The 22,693-nt window shown below is 37.9% G+C and overlaps 2 protein-coding genes across 2 annotated transcripts; one reads left to right on the forward strand and one right to left on the reverse strand.

Moving 5' to 3' along the window:
• Positions 1-5,346: 5,346 nt before the first annotated feature.
• B0T23DRAFT_404946 (glycosyl hydrolase family 71-domain-containing protein) lies at positions 5,347-7,313 on the reverse strand (the record flags this gene model as incomplete). The annotated part of the gene is made up of 6 exons (XM_062838951.1): positions 5,347-5,619; positions 5,724-5,970; positions 6,090-6,275; positions 6,360-6,552; positions 6,614-6,713; positions 6,768-7,313. The coding sequence occupies 6 exons, from the start codon at positions 7,311-7,313 to the stop codon at positions 5,347-5,349; spliced, it is 1,545 nt and encodes a 514-aa protein (XP_062693420.1).
• A 1,170-nt stretch (positions 7,314-8,483) lies between these two features.
• Positions 8,484-9,474, forward strand: B0T23DRAFT_380916 (uncharacterized protein). The gene has a single exon (XM_062837232.1). It carries the CDS (start codon positions 8,563-8,565, stop codon positions 9,001-9,003), a length of 441 nt encoding a protein of 146 aa, XP_062693421.1. The 5' UTR covers positions 8,484-8,562; the 3' UTR covers positions 9,004-9,474.
• Positions 9,475-22,693: the final 13,219 nt, after the last annotated feature.

Genomic DNA, 22,693 nt, shown 5'->3' on the forward strand with positions numbered 1-22,693 from the left:
GGGGTAGTGGTGAAACCGATGAGTTAAACGAAATTAGGTCTCCACTTTTCATTTCGACCCCTGTCTACCCGGGAGATTTCCTCCACCCTAGAGCTCTTTAAGGCTCCCTAAGCCTCCCTGAGCCACACTGGGTTTCTAGGCCGCCTTAGCAAGCCTAGTAGACTACCCTCTACGAGGGTTAGGGTTATATAGTAGAATTTTAACTACGAATATATATAATCGAATAAAATCGATAAAAATCAACCAAAAATACTAGGTATATATATATATTATATATTACCTATATATAGTTGCTTATATTCGTAAAGTATAATATAGACCCGTAAATCGGTTATATCTATATAATATTATATAATATATATAGTAAGCCCAACAAGAGTAATAAAATCGACTTCTTTAAATATAAATATTTTTATTAAAACGGTTTTAAATTTATATTTAAAGCGTTAATTAACCGTTTTTTACTTAACTCTATTATTAAAATACAGTTCCCCTGGGCGGAGCCAATGTCCAGGGGAGACAGAGAGACGCCCCTAGAAATTACTTGCTATATAATTGAAAAAAGAAAAAAAAAAAAAAAAAAAAAAAAACTCAAAACTGAACTGAACAGGTAACCTTTAAAAAAGGTAGTAGTAAGAATAACCACTAAGCTACAAAGCTTTAATAGTTATTTAAATCAACTGTCGAGTTTTTTTCCTTATATTATTAACCTTTGAAAAAAAAAAGGGTAATGAAAAAAAGAAAAAAGAAAAAAAAAAAAAAAAAAAAAACTCGAAGGCAAAATTTTGAAATTTTTTTTTTTATTTTTTTCTCTTTTCCAGAATTTTCCATCTTGGACCCTAACCCTAACCCCCTCCCTAACTCTTTAGGGTTAATAGTGTAGTTTAGAACTTAATTATTTTTGGGACTTGGTCATTTCTAGGACTTGGTCATTTCTAGGACTTAGTTATTTCTGGGACTTAGTCATTTACTACGGTCGCAACTAAAATCTTCATTTTCGATTTCTTTTGCTTTTTTCTCAACAACCATCGCGTGCACCACAATGCAACCGGTACCAAAATAACCGCCTTTTCTTTCTCGTCATTCTAATACTATATGCATTTCGATGTACGCGACAGTCGCGGAGCAATCTCCATTGCAAAGGAAAAAGTAGCTTTTTCACTCTACTATTCAAACCGTATCCTACTTAGCGCCAAATTTTCCCTTTTAGGACTGCCAAGACAGAACGCACAGATCACAGAGTGACCATTTTTTTTACATTCTAGCCCATTATAGACAAATACGCCGCGCCTTCCTCACTTGCAGCGTTGGGTAGGCCCATAGACCACGACCTTTGGTACGGATCTTCCATGTCACCTTTCGGCCCACGACAACGCTCGAGCTCTGAATGCATGGGCGTCTTAATAATTAGAAAGTTTATTAAAAATCGCGTTAAATTTAAGGATATTACCTATAATAAAAATACTTTATTTTAATTCAGTTAGCGTAAATTCTATTATATTTGTACAATAGGTATTTCTTATTGTACTAGTGAAAATTAGTATAGTATCATAATTTAGATTTAGATTAGTATAGACTTTAAAATTAAATAATACTTTAACCCCCTTAGTAAGAAGGGTATATTCGCCGAATATTTAGTAGAAATTGAAAGTACTAAAGTAGTCTTACTAGTAGTTACCCGTAAATAATACTTATATATTTATTAAAAGATTATTAGTATCGTTATAAAGGTTAAGGTGATTATTCCTACTAATTAATACGGATAAAATTAAGATAATTGTACTAATTAAGGATTTTAATATAATAATCGCCGTAATAACTATAATCGACGCAATAATTACGACCGTTAGGACAACCGTAACTGCCGTAATAATTGTAATCGTTATAATAATTGCAACCGACGTAATAATTGTAACTAATATAACGACCGCAATTGCTATAATAATTGTAGGGATAGATTTTATTATATTAATAATACAAGTAATAAAGAAATTAACTAGAATTTGAAGGATAACTAAATTACTTATATTAGCGATATTTTGCTTTTATTAAGAAATTCCAATTCTACTAATAGTACCAGTATTTTCTATACGGCGGATATAGTTAATTCTAATTTTAGTAGTAAATTGAAGTATACCTATTATTATAAGAAATTCCTTTTAATAAAGGTAAAATACCGTTATATAAAATTGTATTTAATATATAAGTAATTATGTACGCCCTTTGTAATTGCCCCTTCGTATAGAATATATATATATTGCCTGGAGGTATTCCCTTCCCGAAATATTTTATTTAATTACGTTAATACTTACACTAATACTAAAATAGGGTATAGGTATTTATTTCTTCAGAAATTAGTATTTCCCGCCGACGGACTATTAATAATTAAGGTACCGGTTTATAAGGATAAAGAAATATTTAAGGGGCCTCTTTCAAATTATATTTATTTTTGTATTATAGTTAAAGCTTCGCCTAAGGTAGAAGAAACCGAAATTTACGTAGATTTAGGCGCTATAAAATTAATTATTAATTAAAATTTCTTATCAATATTCGAATATTTAATTTCGATAAAATATACTACTAAAATCTAAGGGGTAAATAGCCGGTCTCTAAAGTTTATTAAATAAGTAATTTTTATACTATATTTTAAAAGAATAGTTAGCCAAGAAGAGGGGACGGGGGAATGATGGTGAGAGCCAGGAAGTGGGAGCGGGGGAGAGGAGGAGCAGTACCCGTCGGAAGGGACGGAGGGGGGAGGTCGTTGCTATTGGACATGGGGGCGATGAGGAGGAGGAGAGGATAAGGAGGCTTGAGGCTGAGAGGGAGAGTGCGCGGTTCAGGGATTAGAGTCTGGTTGATTGATCTGGCTGGGGTTGGCTGGCTGTAAGTACTGTGGAGAGGGAAGAGGGGAGGGTTGATATCAATCTGGTCTGGCGGATAGGGGCCTGGATGATTTGTCTGGGGCTGTAATGAGAGACTTGGAGGGCTTGCGGATCAGAACATAACCTGGAAGGACCAGTGAGAGTTCGGGATACCAAGACGACTGCCCTTCACGGTGGCTCTTCCTACTGGGAAGGAGCGTGAAAATGGTAGATTATCTGCACTGGTTATAGGAATGAGTATCATGGATTCGGTACTAGGGTTTTACCCAACTACTGTGAGGCAGCCTCTACCAGTCGTCCACTTGCTCTCTTACCTGGTGTGACCTGTGACTTGTGGAAGTTCCGCGTTTCCTGGCACTTGTCATGTATGGGCTCTTGTATTCATGTCTAATGGTTCACATACAGGCAGACGCACATCCATATCGTGATGCCCAGCCATAAGCCCATATCAAAGCCTTGGGTGTATGATCTCATACTCGGCATCCAAGATAGACCGCCCAGTTATTGTCAAGTATAAACCATCGCCGTCGGACGCGGAGCCTCAACCGAAGAGACGTACGAGGTTCGCAGCGTCGAGATACTGGGAAGAGACACGGGGCGACTGGACCAAGCCACCGTGGCGTTGCCGCCTGCCGCCGTACCGTTGCCCACCGTCGTGCCATTGGCGAACTTCTTGGCCCCAAAGGCGCCGCACCTCAGGGACACCCAGTTCTTGATATCGAACGCCGAGGCATCGTAGTTATGGCAGCCCTCATACGGCGTGTAGGCCTGGCTCAAAGCGCTGTGGCTGCACGTGTTACTCGTGTCGTAGGCGGTGCAGGTGCCGCCGAAGACGATCCACGACAGGGGATGCGTCAGGGTGCTCTTTTCGCACGAGTCCCAGGCACCGCCGCCCTTGGTGAACCAGCGGCAGGTCGCCCCGTCGTCCGACGTCTGTGGGAGACTCCCGCCACGGAGAGCCAGGCACGGCATGTCCAGGGACTCGATGTTGTGGCCATCCAGCGAGTAGTAGTCGCCAGAGCAGTCTTTCTCGCTGTATATGGCCATCCGCCAAGTTGCGGTCGGCGTCGGGGCGCTCTTGGTCGTCGTGGGCGTCAGTCCGTGCCAGGACGACAGGCTGGAGAGGTAGTCTGCAGGATAGTCTGACTGGAGAGCGAAGCCGCCGCCGCTTATTGTGAGGAAGGCGCTCGGGTCGGTGTTGCTGCTGTCGCCGTCGTCGATGGCGGCACAGACCCCGCTGCCGTCCCAGGCCACCTCGTCGAGCAGCGTGGTGTTGGAGGCCAGCGTCACCGTGCCGTCTGTAGTTATGCTGAACAGGTCTGAGTCCACGAATGGTTCAAACGCACTATCTGGTGGGAGCGGTGCCAGCGGTAAGTGTGGGTAGAGGTTTTCCATCTTGTTCTGCACGTAATTGGCCAGGGCGTAGAGAGTCAAGCTGTCGGCGTTGCGGATTGTCCAGTCCGCGGCGTTTTGCCTCAGCCGCGCCAGCGCCTTGCACAAGTAGGGCGAATAGGCATCGTAGATCAAGGGGCTTGGCTTGTGCGGAAAAGATAGCTTTAGGTCCACGACCCTTTCGTTGTCGCCGTAGTCGCCAGAGAGTGATACCCAGTCGATGTGCAGTAGCTCGTGAAACCAAGTGGCCCCTTGGTTCGGCTCGTATCTCGTCAGGTCGGCCCAATAGGACAAGGGATAACCCTTGTTGGCGTTCTCCATTGCCTGGTCGAGGGTATCTGAGGCAAAGTATGCATCGCAGAAGTTGATGCTCGCCCTTTTGTAATTTCGGGTCGAAGTTCACTGTGTAGGCCTGCATTTTCGACGACCCTAGCTTGCATGTGCATTGCAGCGCCCAGTCATCGCACCGCACAGCGATTTTCCAGGCAAAGGGGTCGAAGATGTAGCCGGGCTGGATTGTAGCCAGATTGAGGAAGATGTCCTTGAAGTCCTGCCGCCGTGAGAGGGTAGATCCTGGTGCTCCGAGATACTCGACAGCGGATGCCTCGTTGAAGTTTATCCCCTTTGAGGCCAGCGAGTATATAAGATTCATAATCTTCCAAGACTGCTGCCAGCCCGAGTATACAGTTTGCCAAGGCCTCCCCTTAGCAGCTGTACATTCGTCCCAGCCGATGAGACGTGTGGAAAGGTCGCTCAGATTGTAGTTTGCGAAATCAGCCACGTTGATGCCGTTCAGCTTCAGTGCGGCGGTGAAATCATCTTCAAGCGCTTTTGGTTGAGGCGATGAGACACAAACGTCTGGACAATAACCTGTGTTGCAGGCAAATTGGCAGAGACCTTGGTCCTCTAGTCCGGCAATCCCCGTGGCCGTGAGTCTCTGATCCGCTGGCGGTGAGCTGATCAAAGCGCCCTGTGCAGTGCAAGTGCACGCATTTCTTGGGCAGTATCCTGTTGAGACTTCTGTTAGCAACCGGCCACACCGCAACCACGAAAGCGAAGACAAACAGTCGCGCTAGGTACGGGATCGAGCAGACTCACCGAAGTTACAGCTGTACTGACATAGACCCAATAGTCCACCCTGTCCAGTACCCTGCCTGCAAGCCGGGGGAGCGAAGTCCGAAACATCTGGAATGGTGAGCGGAACCTTGGTAGTCCCGCATGCGGAGGAAGGGCAATAACCATGATTGCAGACCCATGAGCAGAGGCCAGAGTAACTTGCATCCTCTCCAGTAATTGGGTATCCCTGGATACCTGTTTCCTTGGGTGCTGTGATGGGTTTGCCCATCTGCCGGCATGTACAGGCCGAGATAGGACAGTAGCCCTATCATAGTAGAAATTAGAACATGGACCAGGCGGACGTGGCGGTTGAAGAGTTAGCTTGAGACTTACAAACTGACAGGCATAACCGCAGAGCCCACCAAAGTTATTCACGCCTATGCCGCTGACGCATGTCTGCTGTGAGAGGGGGAGTGTCGGGCTCCTGGACACGCTACCAGCCACAGGAGCAGAGCCGACCCAAGCATTGTAGAGACTGGCAGGGCATCCGCCCCCGATTGCCCGTCCATTGATTTGGGCAATCTGAGCTCCATTCCGAACCAGTGTGACAACGACATTGCCAGTGCCGCTGAACGGAACGCTGCCGTGATAGACGCCAACCCTATCGTCAGGTTTCCACGTCCTTGATATAGTTGGGTTAGCATAAACTCAGTGGCAGCCATCAGGCATCTGCGGAGCAAGATAGAGATCAGAGCATACCAACCACCTCCCGATTGAGGTACGCCACCCACAGTGACCGAGATCGAGGCTTCGGAGGTGAGCAGGGCAGAGAAGAAAATCCTGTCCTGGACAATCTCAGCGGGCGAGAACTCGATCTGAAGCTGGCTGGCAGTATTGCCCGAGGTGCCGGTGGAAACACAGGCTGCACCCGGCGATAAGCGGTACCTGGTGTCAATTTCTCTTTAGCACTAGGCTCTCAACGTCACCTCCGGTGCCCAGCATAGAGTTGGCATGTCGACGCAGACTTACCAAGCCGTCAGACCTTCCTGGGTAATGGTGGCAGTCCCGGTCTTGAAAAGGTCAATAACATAAGGCAGGAACATTCGCCACCCGTCATGCGGCATGTCCTTCGCGAAGTTGCTAGGAGCTTGGCCAATGGTGAAAGCCTCCATCGCCTTGTCGTAAAGGGGACCGATGTAGTGTGACTCGCCATAATCATTCCCTATACAACGTCAGATCGCGCCAATGTGAGGCAGAGAGGTCAGCCACCAGGGGGTTCTTACAAGAGATTATCTCGACGAATTCTGTGCTATCGATGATGCCGGGGGTCGTCTTGTTGAACGCCGCCTGTACCCAGCGATCATACCATAGACTGTCTCCTCTCTATAGCCAGTTCTTGTTGTAACCAGGAAGATTGGTGAAGAACCACGGTGATACAGGCATCATGTATGGCTTCCCGTTTAAATACTGAAGGTATGAGGCATCGGTATATGTGTCCATGTCCTGGGGACCCCAGGGCCAAGCAGCCCAATTGAACAGGCCATCGGCAACACCGCCTCCCCTCAGTAAGGCCTCTTTGGCTCCCAGTGAAGACCAGTCAGGCATGAAAAAGACATTGTACTGGGATTTCAGATCGATCCAGTCGTCGGCGGAGTCCGGGCTCTCGAACGTGGAGACAAAGTACTTGCCCTTATATATGAAGTATGCTGGGAGTGTTCTGTACTTTGTGAGCATTGTACCGACACTGTCCTTGGGCCATGCCCCATGACCAGCGTAATCGAAGGAGAAGAAGAGCTTGAAGCCCCGGTTGGCAGCTGCTTGAAAGGCCAAGGGTAGGATGGAGTCCAGGTTATCCCTATAAGCCACATTGAGGGCAAATGCATCAATGTGAGCCTGTTGGGCGAGCTGTATATCTGTTGTCAAGTCACCCAAGGTGTAGTTGGAAGCATTGTCGACCTTGTAGGGGTCAGTTCTTGCTCTCATGTACTCTCAAAGACTGATAAGTGGTAGACCTGCCATAAAATGTGCGAAGACGCTTCTGGCCGACGCTAGACCGCTGCTAGAGAGGCCAAGAGCCAGGGTCGTGAGCAGCCGTACTACCCTCATCGTAGAAGCTTGTTGTTAGGGCCCGCTGCTGGCTATCTCTTCACGAATAATAATATTTCCAACATCGCTCAGTCGGCCGACAACACCGTGACCTTTATACTCCGCCCCTGTCGTCCTACTCGGCCGTCTTGCTACCAATGAACAACCCCGTGGTCAAGAAGATGTGCCCGATCAAGCGTGCCGCCCACGCACTGTTGACCGCAAGTGACACCAAGGAGGATGCGGCCCCGTCCATGGCGACGCTATCTGGCGCGGAAAACTCCATCTCCGCTGCTGTAATGGCACATCGTCGTCAATAGGTAGTCTGGTCAGTTAGCGTCAAGAATTGCACCTAAAAGGAGGGCTGTCACAGACTTGATGGCCGACTCACGTCCGAGTCCTCGAACCAGGTAGCAATCCCATCGTTGAACACAACGGCACACGGAAGTCACTTCCTGACTAAGGAGGAAAATACAAGGGCGCATCGGCGTTGCACCAGGAATGTTACGACTATCGGATTTGAAACTATCAGGGAGTAGAGCGACGAGTACATCTGCGTCAACATCAAGTCCACCCTTCCGGGGTTTGTAGAGCCTTAAAGCATTTATATAGCGGGCCTGGCTTCTATGTTACGTTGTAGTTAGATACAGCACGCAAACCGGGAACGGCGGCAACTCACCATATGGGAGAGGGTCGAAATGGGTTAGACTCAAGCACACTCAAGGAGTCGACGATGGCGAGAGAGTTGCGTTGTTGAGGGCGGTTGAGGGGGAGAGAAGTTAGTGTCGGAAGACGGCGACGGTCCGTGGGCCGCGGTCCGTAGGCGGTTACAATTGCGACAGGAAAGACCCTGACTATCGTGCTGTGCAGACGGAAGCCTCGGTTTATTGAGCCAGAGAGGAAGGTAGGGACGAGAATGGTAACCCTGTGGTATTTATCGGGATATAATGCTACGCTACTGTGATAGATGTAGTTCTGGGTCTACCACCTCGTCTCGTTCGATTAGGTCTATAGATAAGGTATGCAAGTATGCAGACATGGCTCGCTTAATTTCAATTCGAGGCCTCTTCGCCCCCTCCAAGCTTGAACTATTTACATGCCTCCTCAATTCAGCCCTTCCTCAGCAAATGCAGAACCATGAGCCGTGATGAACTCAATGGCGATCTTATCTACATGCCTCTACTCACTTGCCGGAATTCTCCTGCTCGCCTATGGCACTAACTTTATGATGTATAACGTCTTTACGGGTTCTGCATCGCATCCTCCGAGTAGAGAAGCAATAAGTGCAGGTACTGGATCCAGGGGTTGTCCCCATGAGCCTGTCGAACGCTTCAGAGTCGACTTCGGTCTCGGTCCCGGCGCGACGCTGTTCGGCTACCCGTCGAAGAAAGGCGGCGTCTACGTGCTAGAAGGCGTCCTGGGCGTGGAGCTTGACTTCCTGGGCCTGGACCGTTTCCACCCTACGCCACGAAAGTCATTTTCTGACCCTGCTGAAGAGGAGGCCGATGAGGATGCGTGGTGTTACAAGCGTATGTTTTCCTTATCCGTTCCCTTTATTACTCTTTCTTTTCAGCCGGGTAATAACTGACGAACCGGTGGGATCAGTACGACAACTAGGCGCAATCTGGTGGAAGGCCAGGTACGATTATGACATGATGTTGATAGGGGGGGACATCTGGAGAGGAGACGATCCCTTCGTCACGACCGGGTGGCCGGCGACGGGAGGAGTTTGGATACTGAAGACGACGAAGGGTGATGCTCGCGGGAGAGGTGTAGGTATCATACACAATGCGTATAATATGGAGGAACGGTGTAGGGCTATCGAGAAAGTCGGGGGTGTCTTTTATGCTGATCCGAAGGATTGTCCTGATTTGGATTTGGATTAAGGATAGTGTCTACCTACATCGACGACTGTTCTGTCTCTAGCTTAAACCAACCTCGACGCAGGAACTAAGGGATACTACAAAAACATAAAACATTGAAACAATGGAAGCTCAGAAACTTAGCATTAGCCGGTCCCCGGAGTTAACTTTGATACGCGGGGTAACTTACAGTGTGCGTGACCTTCCCCCACCCTGTCATGATCGCCCATTATCTATTGAGTGGAACTCCGCGGGCTGTATAGTTTAGCTACCGGGGCTGTACAGCCCGTACAATCCGCGGGCTGTATGCCTTATTGGGGCTGTAGGTCTGTGCAAAGCGCTAAACTGGGGTCCGTGTACGGCCCCAGCCTACTTAGATAAGATAGAGCTATAATTAGCTATAATTCAAGCCCCAATTAGCCGCAATAAGCTACAATTACAGCTAAAGATTCCACCTTACCAAGTGTTTGTTTATAGTACCAACACACTCTTGCCGCCGCGATTCCTTTATAACGCGTACGTGAAATCAATTCAAATAATCAACTGGTATTCTTTGACTGCTAATAAACACTTGTGTAGGTTTAACCGTATATAACAACTAGTATTTCGTCGAATTCTAGCGCGAAGATGTCGAACGCGTTTGTTACGCATTGGTGGGAGGATAACAATAATAGAGATACCGAACCGCCTGTATTAGGAGGACGACAGCTTGCAAGGTCTCCAGCCCACACGCCGTAACTAGAGAATTATAAAGCGGAGTTATTACGGGCAAAGGGTAGGTGGTAGATGTGATTATGTGTAATTGTACGAAGGAGAAAGGAAGAGAAGTGCAGCCGAGTGCCTAGAAGGCTAGCCTTATAAAGGCAACCGCCGGCGGGTCTAACAGACCCGCGGCAGGCAGCGTTCTAACTAATTAACTACCGGCAATAATCGGCTTACCGGTAATAATAATAATATACGGTAATTTTAAAAGCTATTGTACGCTAGTACTAGGTATAAAGTATATAGACTAACCCTATAATACTTCCTTAAATTAAAAGAAACTATATAGTTAACTAATATTATATAAAATAATAGAAATCCTTATTAAATAAGCGGTCCGCTCTTAAAAAATCCTTACTATTACTAATAATTATCGTTGTAATTTCCGCCGTAGAATTAGAACCTTCTGCTCTATTTCCTTTTTCTTTTCCTTCCGCTTTTTTTCCGCCGCTACCTAAGCCGGTAAGTATAGTACTTCCGGGTATCTATCGTAGAAGGCCCGTATTATATTGGGGGTTATAAATATATTAATATATAGTTACTATAATAATATATATAGGGGTATTTAAATTATAAGGTATTCCCAACGGCCCTTATTATTTTTTTAATATCTATTTATTTTTTTAAATTTATATTCGATAGAATCCTCCCTATTGTCGGTCCTCCTTATAGTTCGGCTATAATTAATGCGAACGTCCTATTCTTCCGAATTTATTTATCCTAGGAGACCATTTTTATTCTATAATTTAATTTTATTAATATAAAACGTTAGACTATATTTTATATTAATTAGAAATTTGAATATTACCTAATAATTATTTATTTTAAGGATTTCGAAAGGGCCCTTAAAGAGAAGCGTAAATTTAACGTAGGGGTAGTTAGTATTAAAATTCTTAATATTAAAAAGGACTTTATTTTTTATTTTATATTTTAGGGCGTCTGACTATTGAACGTTCGTATTATTTTCGTAATATTATTATATTTAACGGGCTTAATTAATAATAAAGTTTAAAATTTTCCTAAAACGGTCGGTTAGTTTATTAATTTTAAAATACTCTATTTATTGTACTATTAATATTTCTAGCGGGTATAATTTTACTAGTTTAATGCTTATATGGGGGTAAAATCCGTAGTTAGTAAAGAAGGGGGAGATATTAATAATTTTAAATATTAAATTATTGCTAACGAATTCTATAATTGGTAATTAATCTATTTAATTATCCTGAGTCTAATTAATATAAAAATATAAATATTTTTCTATTTCTATATTAATATATTTAATTTAATTATTAGTAGCGGAGTAGAAAGTAGAGGAGGGTTTAAGGGTAATTTCTAATTATAATAATAAAGTTCTCTAAAACTACGAAATAAATTAGGTGTTATAGTTGGAGATAATAAAATCCGGTAGATTATAAATATTATAAACCTTTTTAATAAAATGCTCTATTAATTCTTCTATTATTAGGCCGATAGTAGGGATATAGTACTTTATTTTAGTTAGGCGGTCAATAATGACTACAATGTATTTAAATTCTTGCCCGTAGTATAAATATAGAATTAGTAAAGTAATATAATTAATAGAAATATCCTTCTATAGTACGAATAGTATTATTAGTAATTTTAAAAAATTGTAGGGGGCGTATCGTAATAGCTTGGACTTAGTGTATACTAGATACGCCTTATAGTACAATTTAATAGTAGTATATATTCCTAATTAAAAGAAGGATTGCAATAATAATGAATAGGTCTTTTTACAGCCCGGGTATCCGGCCGACGGCGAATTATAAATATAACAGAGGAATAAAAAATAAAGTTTTATATTAATAAAATTAACAAGGATAATACTATAAAAATACGCCCGTCCTTAAATCGCTCGGCATTTAACAAATAGGACCCTCTTTATATAATCTTTAACTTCTTTAAATTATATTCGGCGGTTAGGGTCGGATAAATAGGCGATAATATTTTATAAAATAATTAATTTTTTATAACCTTCTATTACTAAATCATCTATTGACCTTTCGTTTAGAATTTCTAACTTATAAATATATTCGGTACCGACGGGGACCTTTTTACCTCTATCCTCTAAAACGAAAATTCTATTAATAAAAATATTATAATTAAATAAAACCTTATTTTTAATTAATAATTATTTATCGGCTTTATTTTTAAGTAAATCCTCCGACTTTCTATTTAGTACGTTAGAATATACTTATAATAATCCGGGGTGATATTTAATAGTAAAATTAAAATAAAAGAGAAAATAAAATTAATATATATAATAGGGAATAAATTGTTTATTAATTATAAAAGTTTTTAAATTCCTATAATCGATTAGAATTTTAAAAGGCTCTTAGGCTCTTTCTAATTCGGGGCGCTACTCTTTAAGGGCTTTAATAATAATTAATAATTCTTTATTATAAATATTATAATTATATTTAGCCGAAGAATATTATTAATTGAAGTAGGCGATTAAGTATAAAATACCCTCCTTATTATATTAGGATAGAGTGCTACTATAAGCCTAATTCGAAGTATCCGTTTTAATAATAGTCTATTTTAATTAATTATAAATTTAAAGTACTAGGCTACTATTAAAAGCCTTTTTAAAAGTTTTAAAAGACTTTTAATAGCGGTTGGTCTATTATTATTCTACCGATTTTTTTATTAATTCGTATAATAGACCGGCGATAATCGAGAAATATTTAATAAATTATCGGTAGAAATTAGTAAAACTTAAAAAATACTATAGTACCCTCTTAATTTTTAGAACCTCCTAAATTATAATAGCGGATACCTTATTAGAATCTATTTCGAGTCCTCCTAGGGTAATAATTAAACTAAAATATTTTATCCTTATAATATAGAATTCGTATTTATTAATATCGATTTATAGTCCAACTCGAATTATCTATTATAGGACTTCCCTAACGTAATTTTCGTAATTTTCTTTATTATTTAAATAAATTAAGACGTTATTGAAATACGCTATTGTATATATATTAAAAATATTATATAGGACGTTATTAATATAATTTTAGAAGGTTCCTAGGGCCTTTTAGAGGTTAAACGGGTAAATAATAGATTCGTAGAAATTGAAACGGGTAATAAAAATAGTAAGTTATTTATATCCTTCCTTTACGTAGATTCTATTAAATATAATAATTATATCGAACTTAATAAAAATCTTTACGTAGTAAATAGTATTAAGGGTCTCCTTAATTAGTAAAAGCGGGTAATACATTTTTAACATTATATTATTAATACTATAATAATTAATATAAATATAGACGCTACCGCCGGGCTTCTTTATTAAAAGGATAGGAGATGCGGCCGTAGACTATAATAAATAAATAAAATTCTTTCTTAAATTCTTATTAATTTACTTCTTAATAACGACGGTTTCGATCGGGGATATATAGTACGGGCGCGTATTGGGGGGGGTTATTCCCGGTTGGAATTTAATTTTATAATTGTACGAATAGTTGGGCGGGATTTCTTTAATTAATAATAGGAGGAAGGCTACTACTTTATTAATATATTATTATCCCTCTAATTCTTTTAAAATAGCGAGAATTTCGTCCTTTATTTTAATTAGATAATTAGCCTTATTAAGAAATTTCTTTATATTTTTATTAGAAATTTTAATTAAGTATATATAGCGGATTATTTCCTTATAGAATAAGGTATCTTCGTTAAGGTTTCTAATAAAGTAAATTATTTTAGTAAGGACTATAGCCTTTTTAAATTCCCTGGAAGAGTAAGTATTAGTTAGGTTATTAATAAAATTATAGAGGAATAGGGGAAGACTTTCTTTAAACTACTATCCGTTACCCTCTATTATACTAATAATTATTTTTTTAATTAAATTTATATCCTAGACTTCTACTATAGCCGCTAACTTTTTGATTTTAATATAGTTTATAATATACGGTTATAATTACTAAAATTCGTAGATAAAGTTGAAAGTAGCTACGTTAAACTTTTTAATATTGTTAGATTTAATAGGAGAAGCATCGTTGGAGTTATAATAATAGTAGGCTTAGGGGCGTTTTATACCCGCGGAGACGCGTTAACTATTAAGGCGGATATAAGGTTCGTAGGGTATTGGACTTTTAATTTTAATAAGAAATACGGCCGTACCTATAATACCGATTTTAGACCCGGCTTTATTAATTATTAGTATTTTAATAGAGGTAGAGGTAGATTAATAACCGGCTTCGAAAATTCTTAATATAGGGTTTAATAGTACTAGTATTATTTAATTAAGGTTAATAATTTTATTAATTAATATTAGTTCTAATAGTATTATAGCTACTTTAGTAGGGGTAGCGGCTTTATTCCTCGGGGTTAGTCGAGGAGTTAAAGTTAGTAAAGGAGTAAGAGCGGTCCTATTACGGATAGTTGTAATTGAAATTCGGTTAATAAGAATTTTCGGGGCTGCTAATTAGTCTTTAGTAAAATCGATAGGTAAGTAGCGGCCCTTATAAATAAAATTAATAAAATATATTCTATATTAGTCGTAGTTGATTTCGGGTTTATAGTATTATATTTATAAGAAATTTAAAATAACCGGGTATTTTTTTGAAATATTGTAAATTAAGAAGGTAATTATCTTATTATAGTACTTAATATAGAATTTAATTATTACTCTTTTAAAAATAATGCTTTTAATAATTCTATTGGCGAAGATAAACTTCTTTATATAGTAGAGGCGGAAATAGGGAAGGTTATATTTAATAATAAAAGAATAATCGATAAAAATAAATATAGAATAGTTAGTATTAATAAAGGAAATATAATAATCTTTATATAATTTAGTTATAATGTAAAATAATAAGAATATTAAATTTAGGGAAGTAGAACTATTTAATAATTATATTCTAACCTCCTTTAAACCTTTTAATTCCGAAGAACCTAAAATTTATCTCTATAATAATAATTAGAAGGGCCTTTATATGTAATTAAATATAAAGGTTAAATATTTTCCAGTTTATTATAGTATTTGCTATTAATAGTAGTAGCGGCGGGGGCTATAGCAGGAACGGCGGGGGTAGTAATAGGTATAATTTCGGCACTATAAACCTCCTTTCTATTATAGCGGCCTTTATTATAGCTTTTACTTTTATTCTTCTTATTTTTATTATATTAAGGGCCCTAAGCGTTAAAATTAATAAAAGTAAGGTAATTACTAGTAATATAATCGTTACTACTATAACGGCGGTATTTACCGTTATAGGTACGTTAGTTAAAAACGTTTTTATAAATAAAGATAGCGAGGTTAATAATATTAAGGTCTATCTTATTACTACCCTAGTTAATCGGAATGTTATTAGTGTTATAGGAATTAGAGGCGCCGCCCGTATTAATATTATTATTAGAATTTCTATCGGCGGCGAGGGTATTATTATTAAAAAGATAAATATTTATTTTATAGTAATAGTTAGTATCCTTTAGATTACCTACGATAGTGCGGTAAATTGCGAACTACTTTTTAAAATTATTAGCTTTAAGAAGGTTATAATGCGTAAAGGTATTGCGGAGGCGCTTATTAATTTTATTACATAGGTGGTAAACCTTTATAAAATTATCGAGGCCGTAGAAATTTATTAGATTAGTAAATTCTAATTCGAATTCCGTAAAAAATATATTCTTTATAAAAAATTCTTCGAAACGATAGCTAGCGTTTATCTTTAGGTTAATATTCTAAAAACGGGTAATTAAATATTCTATAAATTCGATACTAATCTTCCAACGCTAGGAATTTATATTTCCTTTATTTTAAATAATATTTAAATTATCCTAAATATTGGATAAGATTTCGGGACTTAGTAGTATAATAATATAAATAATTTTAATATCCTCGTTAATATAAAGAAAGGGGTCGTACTTCTATTAAAATAAAATATAGAAATGCTATATTTTAAAAATCTTACATTTACGGGCCGCACTAATATTCTCCTTACTAGTAAAGATCGGCGGGTTCTCTACAATCTGCTTTAAAAACGATATTTTACTAATATTAGTACTGGTAGTTTTATTAAAGTTATTAAATAAAGACCGGATATTAGTATTATAAGATTTGAAGGTAGTATAATTTATATTAAGGTTATTATATTTTTTCTAGAGGTCGTTAAATTCGATTGTTAAATTGAAATAGTCGAAATTCTTCTAATTGAAATTATCTTAGGTTCTAATAATTACTTTATGAATAATCTTTAATTCGTCCTTACTATGTTTAAAGTCGACGGCGACGTTTTTGTATTAAGTAAAATCGTTATAGTAAAGACGACCGAACGGGGTAATAATTAATTGGAAAATAGGATCCTAAATAATAATATTAGTTATATCGAGGTAGGCGCGAAGGATAATTTTCTTCTCCTTATTATTATTAATACTAATAAGAAGATTATTAATTATTATCGAAGGAAGGAATTTAATAAATATAATTTAAGAAATAATAATATCGGTAATATTAATAATTTCGTTAAATACTTTATAAATATTATTCAAATTAAATAATATACTCTTAGGAAAGGTATTGAAGTTAATAAAATCGTCGGTACTACTAACGGGAGAGAAGGATACGTAATTGCTACTTTTATTGTAAAATATAAGAAAGGTAATTATATAAAATAGTCTTTTATCTCTTAAATAAAGAGTATTTACCCTTATTTACTAAATAAAGGGAGTGAGATTATAATTATAATTATTATAATTTATAATTATTAGTATTTAGAGTATTAGATTCGGCGATTCGACGAATAAAGTAATTCCTATACGCGTGCTAATTAAGAATTAATAGTGTAATAAAAGAGAATAGGTTTGTGTTGTGAATATAATAATTAAAAGGTGTAATTAATTATTATGGGTAAAGGGTAGGTAGTAAATATAATTATATGTAATTGTACGAAGGAGAAAGAAAGAGAAGTGTAGTTGAGTGTTTAAAAGGTTGGCCTTATAAAAGTAACCGCCGGCGGGTTTGATAGACCTGCGGCAAATAGCGTTTTAACCAATTAACTACCGGTAATAGTTGGCTTGCTAGCGGTAATAATAGCGTACGGTAGTCTTAGAAGCTGCTGTACGCTAGTACCAAGCACAAGGCACATAGGCTAACCCTGTGACAGGAGCCGAATTGCAGTTGAGGTAGAGGATACGGCTGCGCTTGTGGATGTTACACTTGGCGGCGGAAAACGTAAGAAGCGATATTATTGAAGTAAGGATAACGGCATTCCGAGGATATTATAAGGAGGCCTACCTGGGCGTCAATTGTATAACAATACAGCGTCGGAGAACAATGTGGACTGTACCGTAGTGGGAAAATCTGTTTCCAGACATGCGTTGTGGTTATTGGACAATAACTACAATTAATGTTTCAAAAACAATGCATGTTTCTTATAGAGGGTAAGCGCTGTAATATAGTATCTTTGGTTTTAGAGCCGGGTCGGGTCCAAATTTCGAAATTTCTTAAAGTCTCAAAGTCCTACCTCGCCCCCCCCCCCCCCAAGGATATTTATTAAGGGAAAGAACTAGCTATTTCTTTCAGAAAAACCAATTAGCTAAATAGTTAAGCGGTTAATAAAGTAGTTCTTCATTTTCATTTCCATTCTTGCTCGTAACTTGTATTCGATTCCTATTCGTAGACAACTTTTTGAAGTTATTCTAATACTCTAAAATTAGATACCGGCCTTCTCTAAGGGCTACTAAAAGAAGGCTACTAAAGTATAGAAGGTTATACTTTATATTTTTTTTTTTAGGAGCTTAGGAGACAATTAATATTTAAGAGACAATTAATATTTAAAAAACAATTACTATTTTCTTTACACGTATTATTTCCTAAACAAAGCTTGTTACAACCTAGGGTTTCCCGCTTTAGTACAATTTAATAGTTCTATTTAATATAATATATTAGAATGTTTGGATTCGGGCCGAGTGAATAACCGGTTAGTTATATCACTCGTGTATATAAAGATTAGGAATTTCCCTTATCTATTCAGTACCCCAATCAAGCAACAACTCTTCTCTTACATTATGTAGTTTACGCGTACAATGGTGCCTACCTTCTAATAGGTTATAAGCCTGGAAGCGCTTTTACGAAGCTAAGTAACCTTGATTGGTACCGGATAATTGCTGAATTGTATATAGATTTATTTTTAGGGAAAGAACTTAGTTGTTTGCCTAATATTACCTAGTTGTTTACTTAATAGCGCCTAGTTGTTTGTTCAATAGCGCCTTGTTGTTTTGCCTAATATACCTGGAAACGACATTCTGTTAGGACTTTACATTATTTCTTAATAAACTTAGCTAACTACCTAATTTTAGTACTAGGCTCTAATATAGACTACCCAATTTTAATTTAACTCTACGGTTTTAACTTCTAAATATCTATCTTTGACTTTTAATAGATATTTCTATAGTAAAGGACTAGCTTTCAATAACTATTTCAACTCTTAACGAATAAAACCCAACTAAATAGCTCAACCAACCTCTTCCACAGCCGGCTCTTTAAACAAAATTACCGTCCTTAAATTTCTAAACGACTATATTAAGTAGGAGAGGGAGATTACCGATTACCTTACTATAAACGAATATATCGACCTTCGAGGAAGAAATAAGAGCCTACCGACTACTATTAATACTAATAATACTACGCTACTAGCCCGACTTGAGTTGTGGTATACTAGGTAGGAACGAGCAGTTGGGATCGTTATAAACCGTTGCGGAACTAACGCTCGAGTAGAAATTAAAATCTTACCCCTAGTTAATACTGAGCCCGTCTTACGCCTAGAGGATTGTCTTTAGGCTATCAAATAGCGCTTTCTACCTAAAGGAAGCGTTATCTTTTAGTAATTAAATAGGAACTATAGCTTACTTACCCTCGACTAGTGTAAGGACGTTTCCAACTTTATAGCTTGCTTTTAAAAAGTACGGAACGAAATCTACGAACTAGATTAGGACTATCGAATTAGAAAGTATTTCTTTATAAACAAATTCCTATTAGGACTCACTCCTATAGAACTATTCCACCTTCTTAATAACCTTTTACTAAACGTATAAGTTAATCCCCGAGTGTGATAACGCGGGTATTGTAACCCGGAAGGCCGTTACCTTTAATAAAGCTGTTATAACTATAGAAAAGGAGGAACAATTTCAACAACTTACTAATAAAACTATACTAAGTACTTTCGCCGCTATATAGAACGGGCAATAGTAATACACACATTATACTAAAACTAGGTATAAGGAGAGAGCTGTTGGAAACTCTACCTAGAACTCTGAGTCGAATTTTATAAAACGAGGGATAAGTACGAAAAGAAGAGGAAGAAGGTTAAGGAAGAAGACGCTACACCCGTTAGTACCTTAGCCTAGTAGCCTCCTTCTAAAATAGGAATTGTTTCTTTTATTACCTTAGTAGGATTTACTATAACCTCCTCTACTACTACGCCGAATATCGACCTTTTATATAGTAATTAGTTATTAGATATAGGATATAACTAGTATATTTATAGGGAGAAGGCCTTCTTTGAATAAGGATCCTTACGTCCCTATTAAAGGGAGCCTATTTAAAGCTTTAGTAGTATATTTAAGGAATAACTCTATATTAGGACTATACGGATTCTATATTACTTTTTAATTAAAAAACCCTTCTAACTTACACTACGTAATACACTCTTCTACCTCTACTTATCCGTATTATTATAAGTATATTCTAGACGACGTACGTAACCTATTTTTTAAATACTTTAACTTAGATATAACTAAAACGGGCGCCAATTTTATCCTTTCGGGCGAGGAAGGTTTGGCAGACTGTGTTATTTTTAAACACAAGGGTGAATCCGGTAGGAACCTTATAATATTTAGGGATATTAGTAGGAGCGAGGTAAAGAAGTATTTATACCTCTTTACGAATAGTATAAGTATTTATATCAGTGTAGGGGGAGTCTTTATTAAGTTGTAGGAAGATACGACTATTGCTTTAGGGCGATATAGGAGGTAGAGTAGCTTTATAAGTAGATTCGGAAGTATAGGTAGTAGAGCCGGAATAGGAAGTAGAGCGGGAGGTAGAGGCGGAGTTTACGCTTTTAGTAGCTATTTCCGCAAATATAATGGGTCCTTTTTTTATATTTACGAAGTTAGTAGAGTCCGGGGTAGACGAAGGTAGGTTTAGGATAGACGAAGGTAGGTTTAGAATAAGCGAAGGTAGTAAGGATATAGAATTCTTCTATAGAGTGGTAGTAATAATTCGTGTAAGGCGGTCGGCTTTGCGGGCGTAGGTTGGAGAGATAATAGAGAAGCGAGTAAGTTAAAAGTCGAGGGTAGCGGCGAAGGAGCGGTAGATTTCCGCTCTCGCGAGAGCTTTAGAAATAAAATTCCCTACGAAGGACGAGATAGGCCCGGCGGTAGTAGTAGTGGCGGTAGTGTAGATATAACGGACTTCCTCGTCCGTAGTTCGGGCTTTCTTAGCCGACTACACTGTTGTAAAGGGCGGGGGCGGGACGAAAAGGGTGTTTAGCAGAAGGGTAACCGGTATTATAGCTAGCGGCGACGGTTTGGGGGCCCTAGGGGGCGAAGGTGTAGATATTTCGTTGTTGCGGTTATTGAAATATCGACTATAAAAACGGCAATCTTAGTAGTGTTAAGGGTTTTACAAGCAACCTAGTGTTAATACTAATACTTAACGCTAAGATTTTTTATTGTAGGAGGAAGGTGTACTGTAAATTTAAAAAGTATTAATATGTAATATTAAAGAAAATAGTAAAATAATAAAGTATATACCTAATACGGTCTATTTTATATATATAGATTAGCTTAGTAATTAACAGTGCATACAGGTCGCTTAACCGCCCTGCCCAGCCCGCCTGCCAGGCTACAGGGTGGGTCTAAATAATAAAATAAGGAGGTGGGTCCGCCCAGATGAATTATATTAATCCATTTGCGTGCGGCTCCTACTCTTCCTAATTCTTCCTTCTACATCACACTTTACATAGGAATACTATTACTTTTATATTAATTATAGGGTTATTCTTTAAAGTACAAACAATCCTTATTATATAATAGCTACAACGATTTTAATCTAATTACCTTTTTAATACTCTTCTCTGTCAATCGAGTCGTAGTAGATCGTATAGAAACCTACAATCCAATCGAATTATAATAAGCTAGATAGTATTGTAATAACCGATTTAAGTAAATTGTATTGCTCCCCCATTCAAATAACCCTTCCCTTGCCTAATTGAATCGTAGTAAACTACGGCGATACGCACTTCCCCCATCAAGCAGTCGAATCGTAGTAAATTGCGTAATAAATTATTACTTCGTTAATTGGCCGAGTTGTAGTAGGCCGAACGATATATTACTCCGTCTAACGAACTTTTAAAGTTCTTACGCAATTTACCACCTGGATTTAAGGTTTTTAAATTGCTAAATTATAGTAGGTATACGCGAAATACCCTTAATACAAAAGGTTTCCCTCTATTCTCGAACTTAGGTAGATAGTAGGTATTTCCTAATCCTTTATATTTATTTAGCTTTATTTTTTACCCTTATTTAAGTATTAACAACCGAAAATCGAAATATTAATAAATTATCAACTAATATAGTATTATAATAGTTAAATAAGCCACCCAACGAGGACTCTCCGCCTAATTGTATTAAATCCAACGCCGGTACAATATTGCCCTTTAAACAATTTATAACACCCTACGACCTTCGAATTTTAGTAAGAAATATACGCTCTAAGTCGATTAGCGAATAGGTCGATTACGAATTTAAAATAATAAATTTACCTTTTAATTAACCTTAAACCTAAGGCGAAGAAAAGTTCGATTCCGTCCGGCTACCTATATTAATTGTATTTAAAAGAATTAGAAATAATACAGAAACGATAATATATACGTTAAATAAGATTAATTAGAATGCTTATAATTAAGATATTTAATATCGAAGGATCGACTATAATATTAATAGACTGCGGGCTAAAATAGATAAAACTACAAGCTATATAAAGAATATTAAGAATACCCTCGATAACTTTAATTAAATTAGCGATTAAAGATATTAAACTATAGGAGTAAGAATAAATACTATAGAGTAGAGTATAAATACTACACTCAATTTAATAATAGAGAAAATAGATAAAATAATAGTATATTGTACTCTAGTATTACTACCGGCCCAATTACTAAATCACTATTCCCTTCGATACTCTTCTTCTTCTTTAATAAACCCAGCTTCTTAAGTCCGGAATACCTAACTAAATAGTTTCACGCTTATAATATAAAGTTAATTGGCTAAAATTATAATAAATATAATAAAGAGTCTTAAACTACTTAAGAATATCGTTCTTCCCCCCTACAAAAATAATTCTTATTAGCTTTCTCCCTATCGCCTAAAAACTATAAATAAACAATATAATAATACCTTCCCTATTAATAATTTAAAGGATACTATTATTTATTACGGCAGCCTTTTAACCTAAAGTTAATTATTTAGGCTATTTTTAGGATTTTCCGATTTTCCTAAACAAAACAACTCCAATCTAATAATAGGATTCTTACTAATTAAATTAATTAAAGCCTAACTATCCAAATACAAATCGCCTTAGGCGGAAAAAGGGAGTAAAACCCTAACTTTAACGTATAAAAATCCTCTACG

The sequence above is a fragment of the Neurospora hispaniola genome, assembly GCF_033458365.1.
Source record: "Neurospora hispaniola strain FGSC 10403 chromosome Unknown B0T23scaffold_4, whole genome shotgun sequence".
NCBI lineage: Eukaryota > Fungi > Ascomycota > Sordariomycetes > Sordariales > Sordariaceae > Neurospora > Neurospora hispaniola.

Bases quoted from the DNA above. Each gene is read 5' to 3' on its own strand.
- B0T23DRAFT_380916 (XM_062837232.1), top strand. From the start codon at position 8,563: ATGAACTCAATGGCGATCTTATCTACATGCCTCTACTCACTTGCCGGA.